The sequence below is a fragment of the Embiotoca jacksoni genome, unplaced genomic scaffold (assembly GCF_022577435.1).
Source record: "Embiotoca jacksoni isolate LCO1_2020_lvr unplaced genomic scaffold, fEmbJac1.0.p SCAF_29, whole genome shotgun sequence".
NCBI lineage: Eukaryota > Metazoa > Chordata > Actinopteri > Embiotocidae > Embiotoca > Embiotoca jacksoni.
This window is the reverse complement of record NW_027185380.1, coordinates 5,707,409-5,734,997: the sequence shown is the minus strand read 5'-3', so window position 1 is coordinate 5,734,997 and position 27,589 is coordinate 5,707,409. Positions and strand designations below refer to the sequence as shown.

At 42.9% G+C, this 27,589-nt stretch overlaps 1 protein-coding gene across 1 annotated transcript; it reads left to right on the top strand.

Annotated features, from left to right (window-relative positions):
• The first annotated feature begins 154 nt into the window (after window positions 1-154).
• Window positions 155-27,589, top strand: meis2b (Meis homeobox 2b). Its single transcript, XM_069161584.1, has 13 exons — window positions 155-357; window positions 684-916; window positions 1,454-1,595; window positions 1,778-1,828; window positions 2,034-2,084; window positions 2,178-2,324; window positions 6,142-6,256; window positions 16,748-16,887; window positions 20,078-20,154; window positions 23,003-23,061; window positions 23,455-23,544; window positions 23,924-24,020; window positions 26,216-27,589. Exons 1-12 carry the CDS (start codon window positions 346-348, stop codon window positions 23,980-23,982), a joined length of 1,176 nt encoding a protein of 391 aa, XP_069017685.1. The 5' UTR covers window positions 155-345; the 3' UTR covers window positions 23,983-24,020; window positions 26,216-27,589.

The window sequence follows — 27,589 nt, the reverse complement described above, 5'->3', positions numbered from 1 at the left end:
AGCCGAGCAGCGGGCAGAGAGCAGCGGAGAGTCCGGGACACGAGGACACCCTGAGAGAACAGGACTGATCCGCGGACTGATGCTGGGAACTACATCAAACACACACATCTGACAGATTATCACTAATCCTCGCACTGAAGACTCACAAACCTGTGCGCCAGATGTCCGCGCGCGTTTTGGCACTCTCGGTGACGATGTGTTTCTACCTGTTTCTGATTGATTATTATTGACTGTCTCGATGTCACAGAACCGGACAGGATTATAGTTCCCTCTTGGATTTAAGAGTTTTCAATTTAACTATCAGCACCAAAATTATCTTCACACGTCTGGAAATTACGCACAGAGATGACGCAAAGGGTACGTCTCGTTTATCTTTGTGCACAAATAAAATGTTTGTATTTAAATTGAATTCGTTCTTACAACTGTAAAACAAAAGACATTAACCTGGCATAATTCATACAAAACTTTCTGACAAAATAAAGTAAAAGTGTGAAATCTAGAAACTGAATACAACACAGTTGGAATATTGTTTCTTTATTTAGCAGATAATAATAACGATAATAATAATAATTATTATTATTGTTATTTATTATCATTAAAGTCTTTTTCCTGTGAATTTAATGCATAAGTTTGTTTCCTCGACTTGTCTTCTGTCGCATGTTGATGCTCTAAACATTCCACAGTACGACGAGCTAGCTCACTACGGAGGTGCGATGGACGGAGTCGGAGTCCCCACGTCCATGTACGGAGACCCGCACGCCCCGCGGCCCCTGCCGCAGGTCCACCACCTGAACCATGGGCCTCCCCCGCACCCTACGCAGCACTATGGAGCCCACGCACCGCACAACATCATGTCCAGCAGCATGGGCAGCGTCGTCAACGACGCACTGAAGAGAGACAAGGACCAGATCTACGGGTGAGGGTAGAACTAACAAACAGACAAACAAACAAACACACAAACAACAATACAAATTAGATAGTAATAATGATAACAATAACAATGATAACAATAGGCTTTATGATAATAATGACATTAATAATAGCCTATTTAATAATAACAATACTAATCATATTTAATAATAATAGTAATTCGGTGCAGATTTATATTATGAGGCCATAGAAAAAAATGAATTGATATTTTATTATTATTATTAAACGGGAACAAAAAGCTTTTTTCGGTTTAGCTGTAATTTAGAAAGTCAGAGTCTCATTTCACATATATTTAGTGACAAAAATTCTGTTTAATTTCTACTTTAAAATAAAGATCTATTCTGCTCACGGATCAAGTAATTACAATAATTTTCGATAATTCCGGTTTCATATTTGAAGCAATAAATACAGCGGGTCTCCAGTATGTGAACATGTGTGTCGGACTGTCTTTCATGAGCAGGATGTGTTGCAGTGAACACAACTCTGCAGGGCTGCACACTGACCAGCCTCCTCTATGTTGCAGGCATCCGTTATTCCCGCTGCTCGCGCTGGTTTTCGAGAAGTGCGAGCTGGCGACCTGCACACCGAGAGAGCCCGGGGTGGCGGGAGGAGACGTGTGCTCCTCCGACTCCTTCAATGAAGACATAGCCGTGTTTGCAAAGCAGGTAGGAGGCACACTCAGGTTACACCGTTTTAGGTCAAGTATGATATAGAAAAACATGTTCAGTCCACCGAGATGAGCTGAATAGAGAGCAAAATAATTTGACCATGATTGATGAACTGTCCAACTCCTCCTAAATCACTTCGAGAACATGACTGCAGCCTCTATGTGTTTTTCCCGCCTCAGATTCGCGCAGAGAAACCGTTATTCTCCTCCAACCCGGAGCTCGACAACCTGGTGAGCTCTGCTGCCCGCGCGCTCACCTGCCCGGGACAGCACGTGCACTTTTTCTTACGAAATAAAATCGTGTTTGTAGGATGTTGTTGAGGAGTAAATATTATTATTATTATTATTATTATTATTATTATTATTATTATTGAACACTGACTGTCTCTAAAATAAAACCTCGATTATATTAAAAAAAATGTTTCTATATTTTTAGATGATTCAAGCGATTCAAGTGCTTCGGTTCCACCTGCTGGAGTTAGAGAAGGTACATCTGATGAGACCTCTGAATGGTTCTGGTGTTCAGTCCCCATCTAAATAATAATATATTTATATTATAATAATAATATGGGCTCCGCAGGTCCATGAGCTCTGTGATAACTTCTGCCACCGCTACATCAGCTGCCTGAAGGGGAAGATGCCCATCGACCTGGTCATCGAGGACCGGGACGTCTGCAAGTCGGACTTCGACGACCTCTCAGGATCATCCACCAACCTCGCAGACCACGTGAGTCCCTGCTCTGTTCATATAATAATAATAATAATAATGATAATAATAATAATAATAATAATAATAATAATAATAATAATAATAATAATAATAATAAAAGTCTGCTCTGGATCTATAGAACTGTTTTCACCTGTGTGGAGCCGCATGCGCTGCTTATCTCTGACTTTTATAAAGAGACCTCTGATACGTGAAACTGACGAACACTCAATAACAGATTTAAAGACACTCACAAACATGCTGCACACAACATCTGGTTTTCTATTACTGCTGAATACGAATATATTTTTTTAAATGAATATTGATTTTGTTATATTATGAATATTAATCTTGATATATTATGGATTTTAATTTGAAGATTAATATTATGGATTTGCTGCAGAGTGTGAGAGGAGGAAAAACATTCACACTTTACATTTTAAATCCTACAACGTACTTTGTCTGTAAAGAATCTGTGATGGATTTATTTAAACAGGAGAGTAGTCAGAAATGATAAGGAGGAATTGGATGAGGATGATGAGGATGATGAGGATGAGCCAGCAGGATGATTACAGGTGAAGTGGGGGTCTCTGTCAGCCCCCCTGCTGTGAGCGTCTACCTGTGTCACCTGTGTTCATTTACAAATAACCAAATCCAGATGTTGAAGTGATGCTGACCAAAAACAGCATATCAAATGTTGAAACTGAGAAACTTGATTATTATTATTTTTTTTAATGAAAAATATTTGCTCATTTGTAATTTAATGGCAGCAACACATTTTTAAAAGGTTGGGAAAGGGTCAACAACAGACTGGAAAACTTGTGTTACATTTACAACATGTGGACTGCATAACTAGACTTAGAACCAGACCCAGAGGTGGAGCATATCTACACAGGTTGGAGACTTTTAAAATATAAATTCTGTCAAGCTTCAGCTTCAGTGAAAAGACTCCGAAATGACCTCTTTAACTTCATGTACACACAGTGTGTGTGTGTGTGTGTGTGTGTGTGTGTGTGTGTGTGTGTGTGTGTGTGTGTGTGTTGTGTGTGTGTATGTGTTACCAGCAGTTGCAATGTTCCTGCATGGGTTCCACTGAATGAAGCTCGACCTGTGTGAAAACAGTGTGTGAGTATGTGTGTGTGAAACAGTCATTGCAGTCTATATATATATGTATATATCAATATATTTATGTATCTAAATCTATATAGCTGTATGTCTTTATATCTATATCAATATATCTATATATCTATAACTATATCTGTATCTCTATATATCTATATCAATATATCTATATATATATGTATATATATATAGATATTCATATCTATATATATATATATATATATATATATATATACATATCGATATCTTTATCTATATATCCATATCTATATCTATATAGCCATATATGTATTTCTTCAGAATTTCCGAAAAAGTAGTGACGCTGTGTAAAATGTAAATAAAAACAGAATGTGAGGATTTAAAAATCAGATGAACACATATTTAATTAAAATTAGACCAAAGACAACATATCAAATGTTAAAACTGAAATTTGTTATTGTTTTATAAAAAATATCTACTCATTTTGAATTTGATGGCAGCAACATGTCTAAAAAAAAAAGTTGTGACTGGGTCAACAAAAGACAGAAAAGAAAAGAACAAAAGTTGTGTAATGCAAAAAAAACAGCTGGTGGAACATCTGACAACTAATTATGTTATCATGGCATTAGATCACTAAGATGATTGGATATAAAAAGATGATTTCAGAGAGGCAGAGTCTCTCAGCAGTGAAGATGGGGAGAGGTTCACCACTATGTGAAAGACTGCGTGTGAAAATAGTGCAACAATCTAAGAATAATGTTCCTCAACGTAAAACTACAAAGAATTACCGTAGTAGATTTCATCGTCTACGAACGTCAGAGAATCTGGAGAAATCTCTGAACACAAGGGACAAGGCTGAAAACCAATATTGGATGGTGGTGATCTTCGGGCCTTCAGGCAGCACTGCATTAAAAACATAAACAATTCTGGAGTGGAAATCACTGCATGGGCTCAGGAACACTTGTGAAAACCATCGTCTGTGAACACAGTTTATCGCTGCATCCACAAATGCAGGTTAAAACTGACCTCCTGCAGTCCAGACCTGTCACCCATTGAAAATATTTGGAGCATCATGACATGAAAAATACCACAAAGGAGACCCTGAACTGTTGAGCAGCTGAAATCCTTTATCAGGCAAAAATGGGACAACATTTCACTTTCAAAACTCCAGAAACTGGTCTCCTCAGTTCCCAAACATTTACAGTGTTGTCAAAAGAAGAAGTGATGCAACATAGTGGTAAACATGACCGTGTCCCAACTTTTTAAAAACATGTTGCTGCCATTACAATCAAAAATATGTTTATGTTTTTCATAAAACAAAAAATTATTCAGTTTCAACATTTGATATGTTGTCTTTGGTCTATTTGCATTTAAATATGTGTTCATATGATTTGCAAATCAATACATTCCGATTTTATTTACATTTTACACAGCGTCCCAACTATTTTTGGAAATGGGGTTGTAGATATCTATATCTATATATCTATATCTATATCTAGCTATCGATCCTTACACACACATTGGATCAGAACTGTGAAATATTTAGTCAGCATGAACAATAACAAACTAAAGGTCGATGGTGTCTGGAGAGAAGAAGTTGGTCTGAATCCAAACCAGACAATGTTGGGTCAGTTCCTGTGTTGGGTTAGTTCCAGTGTTGGGTCAGTTCCAGTGATGGGTCAGTTCTAGTCAGTTCCAGTGTTGGGTCAGTTCTAGTGATGGGTCAGTTCCAGTCAGTTCCAATGTTGGGTCAGTTCCAGTGTTGGGTCAGTTCTAGTGATGGGTCAGTTCCAGTAATTTCCAGTGTTGGGTCAGTTCTAGTGATGGGTCAATTCCAGTCAATTCCAGTGTTGGGTCAGTTTCAGTGATGGGTCAGTTCCAGTCAGTTCCAGTGTTGGGTTAGTTCTAGTGATGGGTCAGTTCCAGTCAGTACAAGTGTTGGGTCAGTTTCAGTGATGGGTCAGTTCCAGTCAGTTCCAGTGATGGGTCAGTTTCAGTGATGGGTCAGTTCCAGTCAGTTCCAGTGATGAGTCAGTTACTGTGTTGGTCCAGTGCACTCGGCTCCGGTCCTGTTGGGTTCTAACAGATGGGCTGCAGGGAGACGTCCTTCATTAGCTTGATAAACAAGAGAACACATGGCGCCTCTCTGTGCACGGTGTGCTGAGGAGTTCTAATTATTGTGTGCCTGGATAAGAAAAGAGGATCCATCGTTGAGAGGCCTCGTTCACACTGAGCTTTTGTCCCGGCGCTTCTTGTTGTCATCTGCTGAGCTCTTCATCTAAACACCATCCGGCCAACAGCTGACACAGAGAGGCTGAAGAGGGACGGCTGCTGTTTGCTTTGGGCTTCTTTCTGTCTGAGTGTCGCCGCGCTCAGCCCAATAAATACAGGCTGTCTGTCCAGAGCTGGTTTCAGAGAGAGCGGGACACCGGAGGGTCCACACTTAGACCGTCCTCTGATACAGGTTGTCTGTCCAGCATTGGTCTCAGAGATAGCGGGACACCGGAAGGGTTTTCAGACTGTCCTCTCAGCTGTCTGTCTCTGCTGCATTTAAAGTTCCCGTTGGACAGAATGGTAACATCGTCTCATGTCTCTGACGACCTGATCGCTGCCTTACGATGATGATCACTGGGTGTTTTTGGAGAATACTGGACCTTCCTCACCTGTTTCCTCTCTTCTGTCTTCCTCTGTCCTATGTCCTGTCCCCTGGTGTGTGGACCTCTCCCTGACCTCTCAGAATCCAGCATCCTGGAGAGACATGGATGACGCCCACTCCACACCCTCTGTGGGCACCCCGGGACCGTCCAGCGGGGGACACGTGTCTCAGAGTGGAGACAACACCAGTGAACTGGGTAAGAGCATCCTGGTCCATATCAAAGCTGTCTGTCCTGTGTCCTGTGTCCTGTGTCCTCTGTGTGAGGTGGCTTGTGTGAGGTCCTTTAGTTCAGCTGATAACTTTATCTTTAGTTTTCTATTTTATTTATGATGTTTATCTTTATTTCACTGATGAAACTCATCATCAGTTAAATACAGGAAAGCTGCTGCTCTGCAGGTGTTTACCTGACAGGTAACCTCCCGTTTATCTCAACATTGTGATCTGTGTGACCTGAACCAGGTGTTGGTAGAACAAATACCTGCAGGAGAAATTCTCTTTTGAGAGAAGTCTGTCTGTGATCTTCAGGAAACAAAGCTGCTCAGGATGTGGTTGAAATATTTGTTAAAAAAAAAAAAAAAAAACAGGAGCAGTCGGTGTTTCCTCATACTGTCAGTAAGAATCTGTGCAGCCTCTACATTTATGTTTTTGTACATTTAGGTCTCTTAATTTTTTAAATGACGTAGTTAAAGTGTGGATTTAAGTAATAAAACATGACAGAGATCATCACTAGGGTTTCCTCTGTTCTCCAGTCAGTGTGTGTCCTCCATTAGAGGCCAGTTATCACTGATGAAGAGATCTGCTGCCATCCTGGTGCTTGTTGTGTCGCCCTGCTGCTCCTGCCCTTAATGTGATTTCTGATGTGCTAATTGGAGGCTATCAGGGTTTTATGACTTGTTTTTGTTTTTCTCCCCTTTGGCCCCAGTAAAAATAGAAAGCACTTTAAAGCAGTTTTCCACCCTCTGCCCATCAGGCAGCAGTAAGCAGAGCATTGAAGAGAACAATAGGAGGATGCTTTGCAAGACAACAGAAACTCAGAGGATTAAGAGACAATCAGAAATGCTTTGACTGAATGCTCTGCTGCAAATCATTGTAGCTTCTAAAGTCCAGATGAAGTGCACTGAGAGAGTGTGTATGTGTTTTAGTAAATATTGATTACCGGTATCTTAATTTACACATTCTGTACTTGTGGTGTGTAGAGGCGAGCGGAGAGAGGTCACAGTGTGAATACCTTCTTTCCTTTAGGCTTTTTTTAAACATATGTGTGTGTGTGTGTGTGTGTGTGTGTGTGTGTGTGTGTGTGTGTGTGTGTGTGTGTGTGTGTGTGTGTGTGTGTGTGTGTGTGTGTGTGGTGGTGGTGGTGTGTGTGTGTGGGGGGGGCATGCCCTTTTGACCTGGTAGAGAATGCATAGAGGATGGGGGTGCCGAGTGCCCCCCCCCCCCCTCCCCCCGCAGGGATGTAAGGACAGGCCACTTTATGTAAGAGGAACAAAGGAAAAGGAGCAGGCAGAGAGATCAGAGCTGAGCTGCAGCTGTGGGATCTGCTGCTGTATGATCTGCTGCTGTGGGATCTGCTGCTGTAGGATCTGCTGCTGTGGGATCTGCAGCTGTGGGATCTGCTGCTGTATGATCTGCTGCTGTGGGATCTGCTGCTGTAGGATCTGCTGCTGTGGAATCTGCTGCTGTAGGATCTGCTGTAGGATCTGCTGCTGTGGGATCTGCTGTAGGATCTGGCCTCACGCCAGCAAAGAGTGAAACAACCTCACAGAAAGGACAGTAGAGGTGTGTCATGTTGGTCTCATTTGGAGCCTCCAGGTGAGCTCTAATTATGCAGAAATCATCACATTCAAATGAGTTTTGGCCCTTGAACAGGACAGTCCGATTTTTCTTGAGGTTTCCTGATGTGATCATGAATGCACACCATCAGTTTCCTGCTTTCCTTCATATTCATATTTATCTCCATATTCTGCAGCACTGCTTTTAGACTAATGACAGGATTTATGGATGCAGCCTGTCTGAAGTCAGATCTAAACCCCGCCTCTTTCCTCGCTGCTCACATCTTTCATCTGAATTGGTAAAACTTTTTTATGTTTTACAATCCGGGACATTTTCTGCTGTTCTGCTTCGCAGAGGTCATGTCACATGATAATACAGTCCATCTCATGATCTCACCGTAGATTCATATGGCTCCAAACTGCAGTGAACACATTACAGTGAGCTGCAGTCGACCCTGGAGGTCGTGATGCATGTACAGCATCATGAATATTTCTGTACCAAACCACAGTCTGTATCTGAGCTAGCCACCTGCTGTGAGCTGGAAAACATAACTGCCTGCGTGAGGCACACGTTCAACCTCTAACCTACAGCACTGTTGATTCATGTTAATGAGAGGATGCAGACCCATCTGAGGTCGGAGGACTTTAAACATCATGAATGATGCAGAGAGTTGTGATATGTCGGCAGAATGTGTCCACAACCATCCGAACAGGAAGTGGAATGTCATTAATGCTCCCTGAAGCGCTTGTAAAAGAGCAGTGAGGAGGTGCTGGGGGGCTAACCACAGGTGGATGACCCTCCACTCTGTGGCTGCTGGGCTCCTCTGGGAGCTCCCATCTTTTGGTTGTTGTCTTGTAAGCTGTGTGATATGCAGAGTCTTTGATAGCTCATCCCCCAGGGTGGCTGCTGAGGACAGACAGAGCTGAAGGGGCGGAGCTCTCCTGGAATGTTTGGAGGGGGAGGGGGTGCTTCACATGTCCATCACAAAGACCCAAATAAAACAAAAGGCAGTGGGAGTGGCTGGAAAAGATCCTGCACACTGGAGGAGGAATGTGAGGAACAGGAAGTGTTGCATCTTTCTGTCACATCCACAGCCTGTAAGGGGGGGGGGGGGGGGGCAGTGGAGGTGCTCACATACCAGTGACATCACAGCTGCACTGACACCAGGGGCGGATGTCCCTGCAGCAGTTTCCTGCTGGGGGTGGACTGGATCATTGAGCTGATTTTACTCTGAAAGGTCCCTTCACACACAAAACTCACAAACAACATTCACACACAAAACTCACAAACAACATTCATGCACAACACACACACAACATTCATGCACAAAACTCACAAACAACACACACACAGCAGTCACACACAGCAGTCACACACAACACTCACAAACAGCACTCACACACAGCACTCACACACAACACTCACACAACACTCACACACAACATTTACACACAGCAGTCACACACAACATTTACACACAACAGTGACACACAACAGTCACACATATCATTCACATACAACACTCACACACAACAGTCACACACATCAGTCACACACAACTACTCACCTACATCAGTCACACACAAAACTCGCACACAGTTTTAGGGTCAGTGCTGTTTTAATTTTGGTAAACTTTTAATTTTGGTGCTTGTTTAGGGTCAGTCCATTTGGTTGGTGTTTTTTTTTTATGTTGGTGCTGTTTTAATGTTGGTGTTTTTTTTTAATGTTGATGTAGTTTTAGGTTTGTTACTGTTTTAATGTTGGTGCTGTTTTAGGTTTGGTGCTGTTTTAATGTTGGTGCTGTTTTAATGTTGATGCAGTTTTAGGTTTGTTGCTGTTTTAATGTTGGTGCTGTTTTAGGTTTGTTGCTGTTTTAATGTTGGTGCTGTTTTAGGGTTGGTGCTGTTTTAATGTTGGTGCTGTTTTAATGTTGATGCAGTTTTAGGTTTGTTGCTGTTTTAATGTTGGTGCTGTTTTAGGTTTGTTGCTGTTTTAATGTTGGTGCTGTTTTAGGGTTGGTGCTGTTTTAATGTTTATACAGTTTTAGGGTTGGTGCTATTTAAATTTTTTTTTGCTGTTTTAATGTTGGTGCTGTTTTAGGTTTATTGCTGTTTTAATGTTGGTGCTGTTTTAATGTTGATGTAGTTTTAGGTTTGTTACTGTTTTAATGTTGGTGCTGTTTTAGGTTTGGTGCTGTTTTAATGTTGGTGCTGTTTTAATGTTGATGCAGTTTTAGGTTTGTTGCTGTTTTAATGTTGGTGCTGTTTTAGGTTTGTTGCTGTTTTAATGTTGGTGCTGTTTTAGGGTTGGTGCTGTTTTAATGTTGGTGCAGTTTTAAGTTTGGTGCTGTTTTCATTTTGTTGCTGTATTAATGTTGGTGCTATTTTAGGGTCGTTCCTATTTTAGAGTCGGTGCTGTTTTAATGTTGGTGCTGTTTTAATGTTTATACAGTTTTAGGGTTGGTGCTATTTAAATTTTTTTTTGCTGTTTTAATGTTGGTGCTGTTTTAGGTTTATTGCTGTTTTAATGTTGGTGCTGTTTTAATGTTGATGTAGTTTTAGGTTTGTTACTGTTTTAATGTTGGTGCTGTTTTAGGTTTGGTGCTGTTTTAATGTTGGTGCTGTTTTAATGTTGATGCAGTTTTAGGTTTGTTGCTGTTTTAATGTTGGTGCTGTTTTAGGTTTGTTGCTGTTTTAATGTTGGTGCTGTTTTAGGGTTGGTGCTGTTTTAATGTTGGTGCAGTTTTAAGTTTGGTGCTGTTTTCATTTTGTTGCTGTATTAATGTTGGTGCTATTTTAGGGTCGTTCCTATTTTAGAGTCGGTGCTGTTTTAATGTTGGTGCTGTTTTAATGTTTATACAGTTTTAGGGTTGGTGCTATTTAAGTTTTTTTTGCTGTTTTAATGTTGGTGCTGTTTTAGGTTTATTGCTGTTTTAATGTTGGTGCTGTTTTAATGTTGATGCAGTTTTAGGTTTGTTGCTGTTTTAATGTTGGTGCTGTTTTAGGTTTGTTACTGTTTTAATGTTGGTACTTTTTTAATGTTGGTGCTGTTTTAATGTTGGTGCAGTTTTAAGTTTGTTGCTGTTTTAATGTTGGTACTTTTTTTAATGTTGGTGCTGTTTTAATGTTGGTGCTGTTTTAATGTTTGTACAGTTTTAGGGTTGGTGCTATTTTAATTTTTTTGCTGTTTTAATGTTGGTGCTGTTTTAGGTTTGTTGCTGTTTTAATGTTGGTGCTGTTGAATTCAATTCAATTCAATTCAATTCAATTCAATTCAATTCAATTCAATTCAATTCAATTTTATTTATATAGCGCCAAATCACAACACATGTTATTTCCTGGCACTAACACATCAAAGTCCTTACAGCGAGACTTTACAATATTATACAGAGAAACCCAACAATTCAACAATTCCCACATAAGCTAGGAGGTAAAAAAAAAACCCTCCTCTTTAAAGGAGAAAAACCTCCAACAGAGGGAAGGAAAAACTCCCTCTTAACAGGAAGAAACCTCCAACAGAACCAGGCTCAGAGGTGGGCGGCCATCTGCCTCGACCGGTTGGGGTGAAAGGAGAGCAGAGAGAAAAGGACAGCATAGAGACTGTGGTCTTGGTGCTGTTTTAATGTTGGTCCTGTTTTAGGGTCAGTGCTGTTTTAGGGTTGCTGCTATTTTAGGGTTGCTGCTGTTTTTGTGAGGCGACCCTTTAAAGCATGAAGGCTGGTTTGTTTTTCTGTAAACACATCTGACTGTTCAGAGTCTGGTTTCATGCCACAGCTGTAACTGTTTGTTTTCCCTGTTTATAGTGATAAAGACATTCATGTGTATGGAGCCCTGACTAACTAACCTAAAGGATCACAGAGAGATGGAGGTTTAATCTGAGACTCACATCACATCAACACTTCCTCTGTCTGCGTACAATTGCTAATCACATGTTCATACGGATCTCCATATTCACATGGAGGATCTCCACATTCACACAGAGGATTTCCATGTATCTCATGCGAGACATCTTCCAGACTGCTCCGTTAGAGCTGTTGATCAGTCTAATAAGGGGAGGGGCCCTGAGTTGTCACTGATGATGGATCAGGGCCCCGCTGAGCTCATTAGACCGGCTGTGCTGCCTCTGCAGCTGGAGGTGCAGCAATCAGTTCAGCTAGCTGGTCCTCACTTTATCTTAAGGACACATCATACAGCAGTACTCTGCCTGTAGAGCAGCCCCGAGACAGACAGACAGACAATCAGAGAGCTGAAGGATGTAGAGCTGCAGAGTGTCAGACTGCTTTACTTGTGGTTCTCCGGACGGTTCTGATTGGAGGAGGTCCAGATCAGTTCTCGTGTGCATCAGGTCGCCTCTAACATTAATTCTCAGTTCTCCGCATGTGCAAGCAGATCTGTTCACATTTGACAGATGAATGTTGAGGACAGGAGTGTCCTCCTCGTCTGTCCACAGTCACATGAGGCCATCCTCCTTTGTAAAGGCAGCTGTATCAATTATAATGTGGTGATGATGTCAGCATTGTCTGATTGATGTGATGTGAAGTGTGGGGGTGGGGGCCAGGGAGGGGTTCCATACTGAGTCCCAGTATTAATGGTACCTAATGTATTCATGTAAAGACTCTGTGGACCAGACGTCTGTTTGGTTTTTGAACTAAAAGAAAAAGAAAGCTGAATAAGTTCTTCATAAAAAATGATGTTCAGATTTACTGAGTCTGGCAGTGAGGTCACATGATGGGATTTTTTTTTTATCAAGAAACAGGTTGACTGGCACACTGCTGCAGAGGTCAGAGTTCAGGAAGAGATCAGTGGAACACAAAGTGATTATACTGTTTTTTGAAGGAACTTGTTTACATATTGATGCACAAAACAACTGTATGTTTACATGATGTTTACTTTGACGCACCTACACTAATATCTACATGTCTTTCCATTCAGAACATAGATGCATGAATAAATTTACCATATAATTTGTATCTGTTTCTGTACACGCATGTAAAATAAATACAGACTATGACTGTTTTACCTTCATCACTGTACAGAGATTATTGATCAGGTGGAGTTAATATAATTAATAAAAAGCTGTCTCACCACATCAACCATCAAACAGGGTTTTACTCTGAATGTTTACACTGCAGCACGAAGAGGAGTGTGTTAGACAGGCTAAATGTATAACCCTCTTTCAGAAAAGTAGTGGCGCTGTGTAAAATGAAAATAAAAACAGAATGTGATGATTTGTAAATCCCAGAGAGGCAGAGTCTCTCAGCAGTGAAGATGGGGAGAGGTTATCCACTCTGTGAAAGACTGTGTGGGGAAATAGTGCAACAATCTAAGATTGTAACTTATTTTGTTCCTCAACATAAAACTACAAAGAATTAGTGGATTTCATAATATACGGTTCATAAAATCATTAAAAGATTCAGAGAATCTGGAGAAATCTCTGAACACAAGGGACAAGACTGAAAACCAATATTGGATGGTGGTGATCTTTGGGCCTTCAGGCAGCACTGCATTAAAAACAGACACTATGTGGTCTGATGAATCACAATCTGAGATTCTTTTTGGAAATCATGGATGCTGCATCCTCCAGGTTAAAGAGGAGAGGGACCATCCAGCTTGTTATCAGCGCTCAGTTCAAAAGCCAGCATCTGTGATGGTACAGGGATGCATTAGTGCACATGGCATGGGTAGCTTGAACATCTGGAAGGAAGCATTAATGCTGAATGATATATTCAGGTTTTGGAGCAACATATGCTGCCATCCAGACAACGTCTCTTTCAGGGAAGGTCTTGTTTATTTCAGCAGAACAACGTCCAATCATATTCTGCACGTATTCCAGCAGCATGGCTCCATAGTAGAAGAGTCCGCTGATAAACTGGCCTCCTGCAGACAAGACCTGTCAATCATTGAAAACAACTGGAGCATCATGACATGAAAAATACAACAAAGGAGACCCTGAACTGTTAAGTAGCTGAAATCCTTTATCAGGCAAGAATGGGACAACATTTCACTTTCAAAACTCCAGAAACTGGTCTCCTCAGTTCCCAAACATTTACAGTGTTGTTAAAAGAAGAGGTGATGAACAGTGATAAACATGATCCTGTCCCACCTTTATAGAGACGTGTTGCTGTCATTAAATTCAAAATGAGCAGATATTTTATATAAAACAATACAATTTCTTAGTTTCTACATTTGATATGTTGTCTTTGGTTTATTTTATATCTAATGAGTTTGCAGGATTTGCAGATCATTGCATTCTGTTTTTATTTACATTTTACACAGCTTCCCAACTTTTTAAAAACAGGGTTATCGATGTTTGAGGTCTGAATCCTCAGCAGCTCAGTGTGGAGCAGAGGAAGAGGAGGGTGAGGAAGACTCCTCTTCATATCTTAGGGTGCTGTTTTTCTCTGTGTTTTCCTTCTTAGCCCCGGGGCAATACTCCAGCCATCCCTGCGGTAATACCCCCCCCCCCCCCCACGCACACACACACACACACACACACACACACACACCCTCCACCCCCCTCGGTGTCACGCGTGCAGACACTGTAAGGCCGGGTGGAATGGGGTGGGGGGGGAGGGGGGGATCAGTTTAGAGACTTGCATGGCTGTATGACTTTGAGACTTTGAGACTCTCCGTCACACTTAGATCGACCGAGATGCTGCAGAACAGTCAGAAACTATTAGTGTAGAAGAAGATCTGCCCCGAGGCCTTCATCTCTGAGGAGGGGGGGGGGGGGGGTGGAAGAGGGAGAGGAGGAGGTGGGGTGAGGGGTAGGAGGAGGAGGGAGAGGGGGTTAACCTTAACCCTTTCTTTCTCTCTCTCTTTCTCTCTCTCTCTCTCTCTCTCTCTCTCTCTTTCTCTCTTTCTTTCTTTCTTTCTTTCTTTCTTTCTTTCTTTCCTATTTCTTTCTTTGTTTCCTATTTCTTTCCTTCTTTCTTTCTCTCTTTCTTTCCTATTTCTTTCTTTCTTTCTTTCTTTCTTTCTTTCTTTCTTTCTTTCTTTCTTTCTTTCTTTCTTTCTTTCTTTCTCTTTCTTTCTTTCCTTCCTATTTATTTCTGTCTTTCTTTCTTCCTCTCTTTTTCTCTTTCTTTTTTTAATTACAGATACAATGTAATCAAACATATCAGTGTCATTATACCCTGACTGGACCTTTCCTTTGATATTCCACTGCTCTCATCAGTTCCATCAAATCCTATGTTCGTGTCACTGCAGCTCTCCTTCCTGGTACCCTGAGTGTCCATAGTGTGTCTCTGAGTGTCTGTAGTGTGTCTCTTTATGTCCGTAGTGTGTCTCTGAGTGTCCATCGCGTGTCTCTGTGCGTTCCTTGGTTTGACGTTGTGTCGATTAGCTCGTTTCTTGGTGGAGGTTGAATCTGGGTTCTTGTAGAGATGAATTAATGTGCAGCAGCCAGAAGGATGAAGCTTTCATGATCACTTTCAAAGTTGTTTTCACTTTTTGTTGCTTTTGTGTATTTTCTGTTGCGACTCACCACCGATGTCTTGCAGCTGCTTTGATGACATCCCGGAAGGCAGTGACAGCGGAATCAGATTGGCTGCATGGATGTCCTGTCCATTTATAATCTATCACAGACTAAACATTGAAACTTTATAGTGGATCACTGAGGAGACCAAACACTTTAACAGATGATAGAGCATCATATCGTGTGTCTGATTCCAGACTTTAGCAGATGATAGAGGATCGTGTCGTGTGTCTGATTCCAGACTTAAGCAGATGATAGAGGATCATATCGTGCGTCTGACAGTGGTGAGATGATTTAACAACATTTAATTGTCAGATGAGTGAGGACGGAGAACCTTTAACCAACAGGCTGCATGAGGATAACAAAGTAAAGTCGAGGGCCGATATCCGGTCTGCTGGACAACATTCGTAAAAACTCCCACAACCCTCAGAACCCCGACCCTAAAATACATCCTTTTTAATGTCAATATTCATCAGCTGAAATATTTATGCATGAATATGGCTCATATAGGCGTGTTTGATTGATGCGTCTGTAAAAACAAAAAGACATGCCGGGGCGAATCTTAAGAAAAGTAGGGTTTCTGTCCCGCCTCGGGGGAGGAGTCTCTCAGATGCATTATTCACATGCCCTCCAGGCAGGCTTTCAAGGCTTCTCTGCCCCGAGGGCGAGAAAAATAACCACCACTGTTAAAAGTAAATCATCTCGGCTGATGCACAATTAATGGCAGAGAGGGAGCGGGAGCCCCTTGTGCTGAGAGGCAGAGAGTTAGCGAGCAGCGGCGGAAATCTCAGCTTAAAGGAAGCCTCCTGCCTCGACCCTCAGCTTCCCGCTGACGGCGGGATGCTGCGCTGCACAGTCCGACACAGTCATCGGGGGGGGGGGGGGGGGGGGGGGAACACATGGGAACGTAAGGGTGACGGCTTCACGCCCTAACGACTCCCCCACCCCACACCCCCACCCCTCATTCTGCCTCAGCACCCCAAATGAACGTCTCGTGTCTGACTTCAAACACGGTTTGATGTTTGTGGCCTCAGACTTCATTCACAGCCTCCTCTGTTTGTTTCCTGCTGTACTTCAGGAAATCATTAGTCTTATTTCAAACAGAGGTCACAGAGAAAACAGAGGCCAAGCATGAGTCTGACTGCAGTTTGAGCATTCATTATTTCACGTCAGGCGCACAGCTCCCGCAGTCATTACCTCATGTCAAACGCGTGTCTCAGATTGAATTAATAGCTCCTGGTTTTATTGAGCTCCCACACTACAAACTCCTCTTCATTATCCAGAGCTGGGAGTCAGGCAGAGGTGAGAGGAAGAATCTTGTACCGCCGTGACACAAAGGAACGCAATCTTCCTCTTTCACGGCACGTTTTTTTCAGGGAAGCACGAAGGCCACATTAAAGCTTTCTCGTAACGCGACTCCTCTCGTCTCTGATTGCAGGAGACGGCCTCGACAACAGCCTGGCATCACCGGGCACTGGAGACGAGGACGACCAGGACAAGAAGAGGCAGAAGAAACGTGGCATCTTTCCCAAAGTGGCCACAAATATAATGAGAGCATGGCTGTTCCAGCATCTCACGGTAAGAGAGTCTCTCCCAGACCCTCCTCTCCATAAAACAAGCCTTCAATGATTCAGATGATACAGAAATGCATGTCTAACCTCGACCCCTCCATCATTTCCTGCATTTCCCAAACTAAGTTCATCTTTGTTCCAGAGAATGCAGCAAATGCATCCTTACGTCTAAAGGTCTGCTTTGAAATAGCGGTCGGTGGTTTGTACAGAAATCATTATCAGAGGCGGCCGCCCTTTTTCTGAGCTCTGTGGAGAACATTACCTTTTATCCGAGGTCCAAAAGATACCAGCGCCCCGCCTCAGGTTTTCTACTTCTGACGCTCATAGATGTGGTGTAACCCCTCACTTGTTTAGTTTGTAAGAAGCCCACACAAGTCCTGTACTCGGAGTAATCCCTTCTTTTCCAAAGCCCACCTTTAGATTTTCCAGATAAAAAAGGAGGATAATTGAATTATCCCCTCTCTGTTCCCGTCTCCTTTCAGCCCTAATTTGTTAAGCACAAGTGTTTGCCGTGGCAGGATGTGCCTATAAAAAGTGTGCAGTGGGACTTTGGCCTCTGAAAGGCCTATTGCAACACCCAAGCGATCAAGCATTCATCAGTGGTGGAGGGTGTGAAAGGAGCGGGATTATGTTTTGTCAGACGCTGCAGCGGAGGCCCGCAGTAGGACGGCCGTGGGAGAAGCGGGGGGGGGGGGGGGGGGGGGGCTGTTTCTGTCCACCAGGAGCGGTGCCCTCCTGCTTTTGTCGTCCTTTCTGAAGACCCTTCACAGATCGCCTTGTGAGGAAGCTATAGAGACAGCAGCTGTGAAAGGGTTGGATTCATTATATTATTCATTAGCGGCCCATTAGCCTGCTGCTAACTGTTGGTTTCATGCAGCCGGACATCCCTCCACATTCACACTGATGCAGCAGTTTGAGTTTGGAGACCGAACCAGGAATCCACTGAAGTTTCACGAGTGTCACGTCAGAGTCAATTGAAATGTTATACTTTTTAAGATTTGTTGACCTGTTTACACTCATCTACAACACCTTAGTTAGGGAGGGAAAAAAAAGAGTTTCCAAATGGGTAAAATGTAAATAAAAACAGAATGCAATGATTTGTGAATCACATTAACTCATATTTAATTGCAAATAGACTGAAGACAACATATCAAATGTTGAAACTGAGAAATTGTATTGTTTTATATAAATATATTCTCATTTTGAATTTGATGGCAGCAACATGTCTCTAAAAAGTTGGGACAGAATCATGTTTAGCACTGTGCTGCATCACTTCTTTTAAAAACACTCTGTAAATGTTTGGGAACTGAGGAGACCAGTTTCTGGAGTTTTGAAAGTAAAATGTCCCATTCTTGCCTGATAAAGGATTTGAGCTGCTCAACAGTTCAGGGTCTCCTTTGTTGTATTTTTCATGTCATGATGCACCAGATGTTTTCAATGATTGACAGGTCTGGACTGCAGGAGGCCAGTTTATCAGTGGACTCTTCTACTACGGAACCATGCTGTTGGAATACGTGCAGAATGTGGTTGTTGACGTTGTTCTGCTGAAATAAACAAGACCTTCCCTGAAAGAGACATTGTCTGGATGGCAGCATATGTTGCTCCAAAACCTGAATATATCATTCAGCATTAATGCTTCCTTCCAGATGTTCAAGCTACCCATGCCATGTGCACTAATGCATCCCTGTACCATCACAGATGCTGGCTTTTGAACTGAGCGCTGATAACAAGCTGGATGGTCCCTCTCCTCTTTAACCTGGAGGATGCAGCGTCCATGATTTCCAAAAAGAATCTCAGATTGTGATCCATCAGACCTCAGGACAGTTTTCCACTTCACCTCAGTCCATCTTCAATGATCTCGGTCCAGAGAAGGCGGCGGTGTTTATGGATCATGTTTCTATCTGGTTTCTTCTTTGTAGAGTTTTAACCTGCATTTGTGGACGCAGCGATGAACCGTGTTCACAGACGATGGTTTTCAGAAGTGTTCCTGAGCCCATGGAGTGATTTTCACTACAGAATTGTGTCTTTTAATGATATTCTGAACCATAGATGATGAAATCCACTAATTCTTTATAGTTTTATGTTGAGGAACATTATTCTTAGATTCTTGCACTATTTTTCCAGTCTTTCACAGAGCGGTGAACCTCTCCCCATCTGCCAGGCAACCTAATTAGTTGTCAGATGTTCCACCAGGTATTTTTTTTGCATTTCACAACTTTTCCAGTTTTTTGTTGACCCTGTCCCAACTTTTTAGAGACGTTTTGCTGCCATCAAATTCAAAATGAGCAGTTCTTTTTATAAAACAATAAAATGTCTCATTTTCAACATTTGATATGTTGTCTTTGGTTTATTTGCAATTAAATATGAGTTTATATGATCATCAAATTCTGTTTTATTCACATTTTACACAGCGTCCCAACTGTTTTGGAAACTGGGTTGTATGAAAGAAAATCATTTGTCTCTGTAATTTGAGGGTTTTGGTTCTCATGTCTACTTCCTACTTCCTATCCTACTGTTTGATTTTATTTGAAGGCGGAGCTTAAAGGGATCCGTCACTCTGCTGTCAGCCACTGGGCAGGGCCAAAACATCCCTCAGTGCATGTGTGTGGTGTGTGTATGTGTGTGTGTGTGTTATGAGTGTATAATATGAAGTGTTTGGAAGCTTATCCTTCACTGATGACCAGAGGAGGTGGCTGCAGGTCTGACAGCAGTAGAATGGAGACTGGACCTGACCCGCTCTCAGTACACGGGTCACCTCTGTCTGCCATCTGCCTTCCTCCTTCCAGTGTCACATACACACACACACACACACACACACACTGGGGCCAGAAGACGGGGGATGGAGCAGGAGTGAGGCAGTGCGGGGGCGGTGGGTTAGGGGGGGGGGGGGGACTGACGGGGCCCCAAACAAAGCCACTATTGTTCCTTCTTATTCCCCATCCAATCGTTTGTCAAGAAGTGTCAAATAATGTCAAATACTGTCACACAAAGCCACGCGCTGAGGAGGTCAGCTGACTGTTGGGTGTGTGTGTGTGTGTGTGTGTGTGTGTGTGTGTGTGTGTGTGTGTGTGTGTGCTGACACTGACTACACCAGGGCCGCTCAGCTGGAGATGCTTCATATCAGTGAAGGCTGTATTTACACTTATTGCTCTTTATTTATTTGTTGTTGTTGTTGTTGTTGTTGTTGTTGTTTACAGCACCCATACCCCTCAGAGGAACAGAAAAAGCAGCTGGCACAAGACACGGGTCTGACCATCCTGCAGGTGAACAACTGGTGAGTCTGTGAGCAGCTTCCTGTTCACTGAAGACTAAAATACATTTTATACATACAGTTGAAACCAGAAGTTTACATACACTGTGCAAAAAGACACGTAACACTTTTTTTCTCACTGTCTGAAGTTAAATCAGACTAAACCTCTCCTGTTTCAGGTCCCTTAGGATTACCAAAATTATTTAACTTTTGCTAAATGTCACAATAATGAGAAAGAGAATATTTTAGAGAATTTTTCATTACTTTCTTCAAGGTCAAAAGTTTACATACAGTTCCTTAGTATTTAGTAGCATTGCCTTTGAACTGCATGACTTGGGTCAAACGTTTTGGGTATCCTTCCACAAGCTTCTTACAGTACTGTGCTGGAATTCTGGCCCATTCCTCCTGACAGAACTGGTGTAACTGAGTCAGGTTTGTTGGCCGCCTCGCTCGCACACGCCTTTTCAGATCTGCCCACAAATTTTCGATGGGATTCAGGTCAGGGCTTTGTGATGGCCACTCCAAGACATTGACTTTGTTGTCCTCAAGCCACTTTTTAACTATTTTGGCAGTATGCTTAGGGTCATTGTCCATTTGGAAGACCCATTTGCACCCAAGTTTTAGCTTCCTGGCTGATGTCCTGAGATGTTGCCTTAATATTTCCAGGTAATGTTCTTTCTTCATGATGCCGTCTATTTTATGAAGAGCTCCAGTTCCTGCTGCAGCAAAACAGCCCCACAACATGATGCTGCCACCTCCATGCTTCACAGTTGGGATGGTGTTTTCAGGTCTACAAGCTTCCCCCTTTTTCCTCCAAATGTAACGGTGGTCATTATGGCCAAACATCTCCACTTTAGTTTCATCAGACCACAGGACATGTCTCCAGAAGTTAAGGTCTTTGTCTTGGTGTCTTTTTGCAAACTGTAATCTGGCTTTTTTTTATGTTTCTTTAGGAGTAATGACTTCCTTCTTGCTGAGTAGCCTTTCAGCCCATGTCGGTGCAGGACTCGTTTTACTGCGGATAATGACACTTTCTTACCAGCTTCAGCCATCATCTACACAAGGTCTTTAGCTTTTGTTCTGGGGTTGATTTGCACATGTCGGACCAAAACACATTCATTTCTGGGACACAGAGCCTGTCTCCTTCCTGAGCGGTGTGATGGCTGGACATTCCCATGTTTATACTTGCGTATAATTGTTTGCACAGATGAACGTGGCACCTTCAAGCATCTGGAAATTGCACCCAAGGATGAACCAGACTTGTGGAGCTCCACGATTCTCTCCCTGATTTCTTGGCTGATTTCTTTTGACTTTCCCATGATTTCAAACAAGGAAGCAGAGTGTTTGAGGTGTGGCCTTAAAATACATCACCAGGTGTGCCTTCAATTAACTCACATGTTGTCAGTTAACCTATCAGGAGCTTCAAAAGCCATGACATCATCATGTGGGCTTGCCCACATTGTTTAAAGACATAGTACTTTTGGTGTATGTAAACTTTTGATCTCAAAGAAAGTAATATAAAATTCTCTAAAATATTCTCTTTCTCATTATTGTGACATTTAGCAAAAGTTAAATAATTTTGGTAATCCTAACGGACCTGAAACAGGAGAGGTTTAGTCTGATTTAACTTCAGACAGTGAGAAAAAAAGTGTTATGTGTCTTTTTGCACAGTGTATGTAAACTTCTGGTTTCAACTGTAGATCTGACTTCATGTGGTCATAGTTGAATATGACTAATGTCAGACACAGTGATGGACTCAGGATCAGCTCATCTCTGTCACACAGACACACTTCAGTACATATGTATTACATGCTCGTATCAAAGCCAAATATTTAATAGTAAACTTCATCTTCCTCTCATGTTGAATGGTGAGCTCACCAGCAGACACATTTCACAGTACTGAATATTTATTGGAATTAATGTGTAAAATTAGTTCAACATTGATTTTCTCTTTAATTTGTATTAAATCATAAAGTGGTTAAAGTGTCTTCATCCCGTGTGACAACTTTTAAGATATGTCTTCATCATATATATCCCCCTAGACAATGAGACGATGAAGAGGAGAGACATGCTGTCACTCAACAGCATCATGTTACATGTATGACATGATGCATTCAAACACGTTCGGTTCTTGCTACCTGTGTGGGCAGGAGAGACACTCTGCATGTGGAATCGCACGTGTTTCCACTGCAGCGTGAGTGGTCTCACTGATGGTCCTCTGAAGGCCGACAGACCAGCAGCCACCTGTAAGCCGAGAGCAGAGACTCAGACTGCTGCACGTATCAATAATAAACATTGGTAGAGCGGTTAGGGACCTCGCAGCCTGAGGCTACAGGGAGAAACCAATCAATACATTGTGAAGCGCGCGACACTCTTAATGCCCTGATGATGTCAACGGGAAAAAACTCGATGAGGAGTCAGATCCCTGGAGACACAGCAGGGCTCCTCTTCCTCGGGAAATCACACGGTTCAGAAATACATCTTTGTTTTTATTAACTCCGATCAGAGCAGCGAGGACACGACGAAGACTCTGATGTGGAGAGAAGTCTGTTTCAGGAGTTTTACAACACCTCGCTCCACTAATGATGCAGCATCATCTTCACAAGTTAGGTCGTAAACACAAGAAACCTTTATGTAGTACCATTAAACTCAAAGGTTACTTACTGTCTTTTTGACCATTTCACATGGCCTTCTTCAATGAATATAACTAGCTTACGTTGCCAGAGTCCCTTCCCTTCTGTAATACAGGCAATGAGAGACTTGAACATAAAGAGAGCTTCATCTTGTTTACGAAAACAAATTTTAACTCATTTTTTTCTTCATGTTTTATCTTCTTTTTATTGAAGGGTTAATGTTTTTGTTCTTTTTCCAGGTTCATCAATGCGAGGAGGAGAATAGTGCAGCCGATGATTGACCAGTCCAACAGAGCAGGTACAGAGGACAGAAACGCCTTCAGAGTTCTGGTCAGGTTGCATAGACAGATAGAGATCACCTGACTGATCCATTCAGACTGAAGGAGCTCGTTAAAGACAAATTTAACTGACTTAACACGTTCTGTGGAGCAGGAAGGTTCTCAACATGCTGTAGGAAGGTTCTCAACATGATGCAGGAAGGTTCTCAACATGATATAGGAAGGATCTCAACATGATGCAGGAAGGTTCTCAACATGACGTAGGAAGGTTCTCAACATGATGTAGGAAGGTTCTCAACATGACGCAGGCAGGTTCTCAACATGACGTAGGAAGGCTCTCAACATGATGCAGGAAGGTTCTCCACTCTGACACAGGAAGGTTCTCCACTCTGACACATCTCCTTCTTCCACAGTGAATCAGGGAACAGCCTACAGTCCAGACGGCCAGCCAATGGCAGGCTTTGTTCTGGATGGACAGCAGCACATGGGCCTCCGACCTGGAGGTAAGAAAGTTCATATCCATCTACCTGAAAACCAGTTACCAGATCTCTAAGATAAACTCTGACTTCTACCAGACTCTAACTCCTACCAGACTCTGAAGTTTCTCAGAAGCTACTTGACTTCACTGTTATGATATTCTCAGATCATCTGAGAGTTTGGATGATTTTCTCTGTTGATGCAGACAGCTGCTGCTTTGTTTCGTACCAACCTGAACTCTGAACTCTGGTCTCTGGTTTTATTGTCGGAGCTGCAGCAGCTTTAAACACGTTGATGTGCAGCAGCTGTAAGGAGTGATGCTCTGTGTGTTGTCAGTGAAGTGCTGCCTGTTCTTAGTGCTCTGTCATGTTGTTGGTTCTAACCATGTTTTCCTCGTCACTCCAGGGCCGATGGGTGGGATGGGTATGAACATGGGCATGGACGGGCAGTGGCACTACATGTAAACCCACTCCACTGAGGCAAGCCTCAACTACAGGGTGAAGTAAGTTGTCTCTCCTCATTTATTCCACTGAGTCATCGTCTCTCTGCTGTCATATTTCCACTCTGCGCTCTCTTTTCTCACCAATCAGGAGGGCTTTGTCGTTTGCTGGACTTAATTCCACATCTTTTTAATATCAGTCTGCTTTTGGCTGCTTGGTTTCATTCTGAAGCAGCGCAGCCTGTGAGCACCCTGCTGTGCAGCAGTCACCCCGGAAAGTTTCGTTCTATTTTAGTTCAACCTGGATCTTATTGTCACAGTTTTTGACCATCAGTTCTGCCACTAATATTAAATATTTTCTGTTCAAATATGTGAGAGTATTTGGAGCTGCAGGGAGCTGCTGTTTCCTCCTGAATAAATTCAAACACACCACTTCCTGTTTTACCTCCATCACTCCTCCCCCCTCTTCCTCCGTGTTTCTTTTCCTCCATCTCTTCTCCGCCTGCAGTCTGATTAAGAATGGGGGTAATACTCCATCTCCTCCCCTCCTCCCCCTCCTCCCCACCACAGCTGACAGTTCTCAAATCAAGACGTATCGCCTGCCGGAGGCAGCCGAGCACAGAGAATTTTATTTAACACCCACTCTCCACTGCTCAATGAGCCTCGCTGTAATGACACTTACCTTGATTAATAGAGCTCTTTATATGTAAATAGGAGCTGCACCGCTTCTTTTTTTTCACCCCCCCAGCCCCTCCTCCCTTTCTGATAACCCCCACCTTTGTTAATGAAGTTCGAAGAGCAGAGAGTGACGCCTCATCTGAAAAATACATAAAGAATACATCTGCATTTACATAGAGACATCAGAAAGGCTGCTGTGTTGGAGAGTATTTAATCCAATGATTTCTCAGTGAGCAATCATTGACTAGTTACAGTAATCACTCCGCACAGCCGGCTGTTTTTAAACTCCCCTAATTTGATGTGTGGCTGTAAATCTGATGCAGGCCGCAGGAAGGAGGAGCGCCGTGTTCAGAGTGATATGAGGGTTTTCCATGCACGATAAAGCCGGAGCCATAACATTTAGCCATTACACAATACATGAGTGAATGTGCACTATTTTATCCTCCTCTCTGCTGCACACTGCAGCCGCTCACCATACGCTCATTATACTGCACATCAACCTCAGACGCACCAGGAGACCCAAACCAGCTTCTTCAATTTAATCACATGATGGTCGCTTTTTATTCTGTTCCTCCGAATAAATTCCAAATCACTTTATTCTTAGAAGTCATAGAGAAAAATGTTTTTAGGCTTTCAACTAGATCTCGTGTTCTTCATCAGCAGGTGGGTTCATGCAGCATTAATGGTACTGGAGCTTATAGGATGGTTTAGTTTTTAACCTTTTTAATAACAAGCAGCTTTGTAAACAAACATGTTTACTTCATCACACGAAGTAAAGGAAAGGATTGGCGGCCTCAATTGGCGGCCTCGAGGCTCACCCAGAGGAAAGGATGTGAAGGATGTCCATCCTTCACATCCTCCTTCAACAGAACAGAACCCTTTAGAGGTTCTGGTGTCATATTTCCAAACATGGTTTCACATCGGAGGAACGTCGTCATGGTTTCACGTCAGAGGAACGTCGTCATGGTTTCACGTCAGAGGAGCGTCGTCATGGTTTCACGTCAGAGGAAAGTTGTCATGGTTTCACATCAGGGGAACGTCGTCATGGTTTCACGTCAGAGGAACGTCGTCATGGTTTCACGTCAGAGGAGCGTCGTCATGGTTTCACGTCAGAAGAACGTCGTCATGGTTTCACATCAGGAACGTCATCATGGTAACAGATCAGAAGAACGTCGTCATCATATCACATAGGAGAAACGTCGTCATGGTTTCACATCAGAAGAACGCCATCATGGTTTCACATCAGAAGAACGTCGTCATGGTTTCACATCGGAGGAACGTTGTCATGGTTTCCCATCAGAGGAACGTGTTTGTGTCTTCAGTCAGAAACACACAAGAGTCTGTTTTGGACACTTTTCAGTGTCTAACGTGGAAGTTGTTCAAGTTGTGTACATGACATCTTAAAGTTAAAAATATCTTAACTGAAGGTGGACTTCATTTGGCAGTGTGGACGCGACAGACCAGGGGCCTGTCCTCTGTGTCCTCACCTGGACTACTGTGTCCTAACCTGTCATCTGTGTCCTCACCTGGACTACCGTGTCCTAACCTGTCCTTTCTGTCCTCTCTGTCCTCTTGTCCAGGCCTCCATGGTTGGCTCAGGGATCTACTTCCACCTGGCTGTGCAGCTCACCACCGGAGCTCCCGCTGCAGCCGCAAGGCTACACCCACTTGACCGCACACCCACCTGACCACACCCACCTCACCTTGACTGAGCCAGCACGGCGAGCCTGCAGAGGATCACCATGGAAACGCCTCACCTCAGCCTCGAGGCCGCCAATAGACTTGTAGTGAAACATGGAGAGACTCGGTGCATGCCGAGGAGCGTCACGGACTCACGGTGAAGAGAAGCAGAGCGACACTTCTCTTCTGGTTCCGTTAAATTATTTATTTATTTTTATACCGAGGCGGGAAGGAAGCACGTTTCTCTTTCTTCTTTTTAAGTAAAGCTTTACCCCCAAACATGATGGACTGTACACACACACACACACACACACACACACACACACACACACACACACACACGCACACTCCCTCCTATAGGACGACCACTGTGGAAGATGTTGTTGACTGATTGTCGTGTTGTGTAGACTCGTGCTCTTTATGTACATGTCTGTGATCACTAGAAGTTAGAGTGAACTTTACTCACGTGTTTTTTTTTTATTTCTAATCTCGACACTAAAAGAAAGATTTTATAAGAAAACCTCCCTGAACGTTTGGTTCTGTTCTCCATCTTCGTCTCCTCCACCTGGAGAAACTTCACCAGGTTCTGTTTCAGATGGGTTTTTTTTTTTATCACAGGTAAGAAGTCTGCACTCCAACCAAAATAAAATCACATTGAGGAAGTAAAACAGGCTGTCTTCATGTTCACAGGCCTCGTTGTTTCCTCTTCTCTTCTCATTTGAAAGGAGAAAGGTCAGGTGAGCAGCAGCAGCAGCAGCAGAAGTAGTAGTAGAGGTATAGTTGGTGAAGCAGTAGCAGCAGCAGCAGTAGTTTAGTTGGTGCAGCAGGTCACGTAGCAGCTCGATATGAGACGGGACTGTGGTTGTCTGGCGTTATTCGATTGATGGTGGCAGGAATGATGGATGACCGGGCCTCCAGAACCAGGAGAACTCTAAATGACTAAATACTATATATTTATACGGGCTCTAAAAACTGGAGGGTTTCATCACACACATTTTACAGAAGTGGAGTCTGAAACGGAATAAAATCCTTCTGTCGATGATTTTTATTTTGATCTTTTGTTCCCGCCGCTCTTCAGCTTCCTTCCGTCAAATGAACAAATCCAGAAAGGACCCAGAATAAATAAAGAAGAGCAGCGGAGCAGTGAGGAGCTCATTCATCTCTGTCAGCCGGAAGCAGCTCCGCAAGCACGTGCACGTTCACCGCAAATATTAATTTTAACTGAAATCATCACGTGCTCGATAAGTTCACACCAGCAGCACTTCTCTCCATAT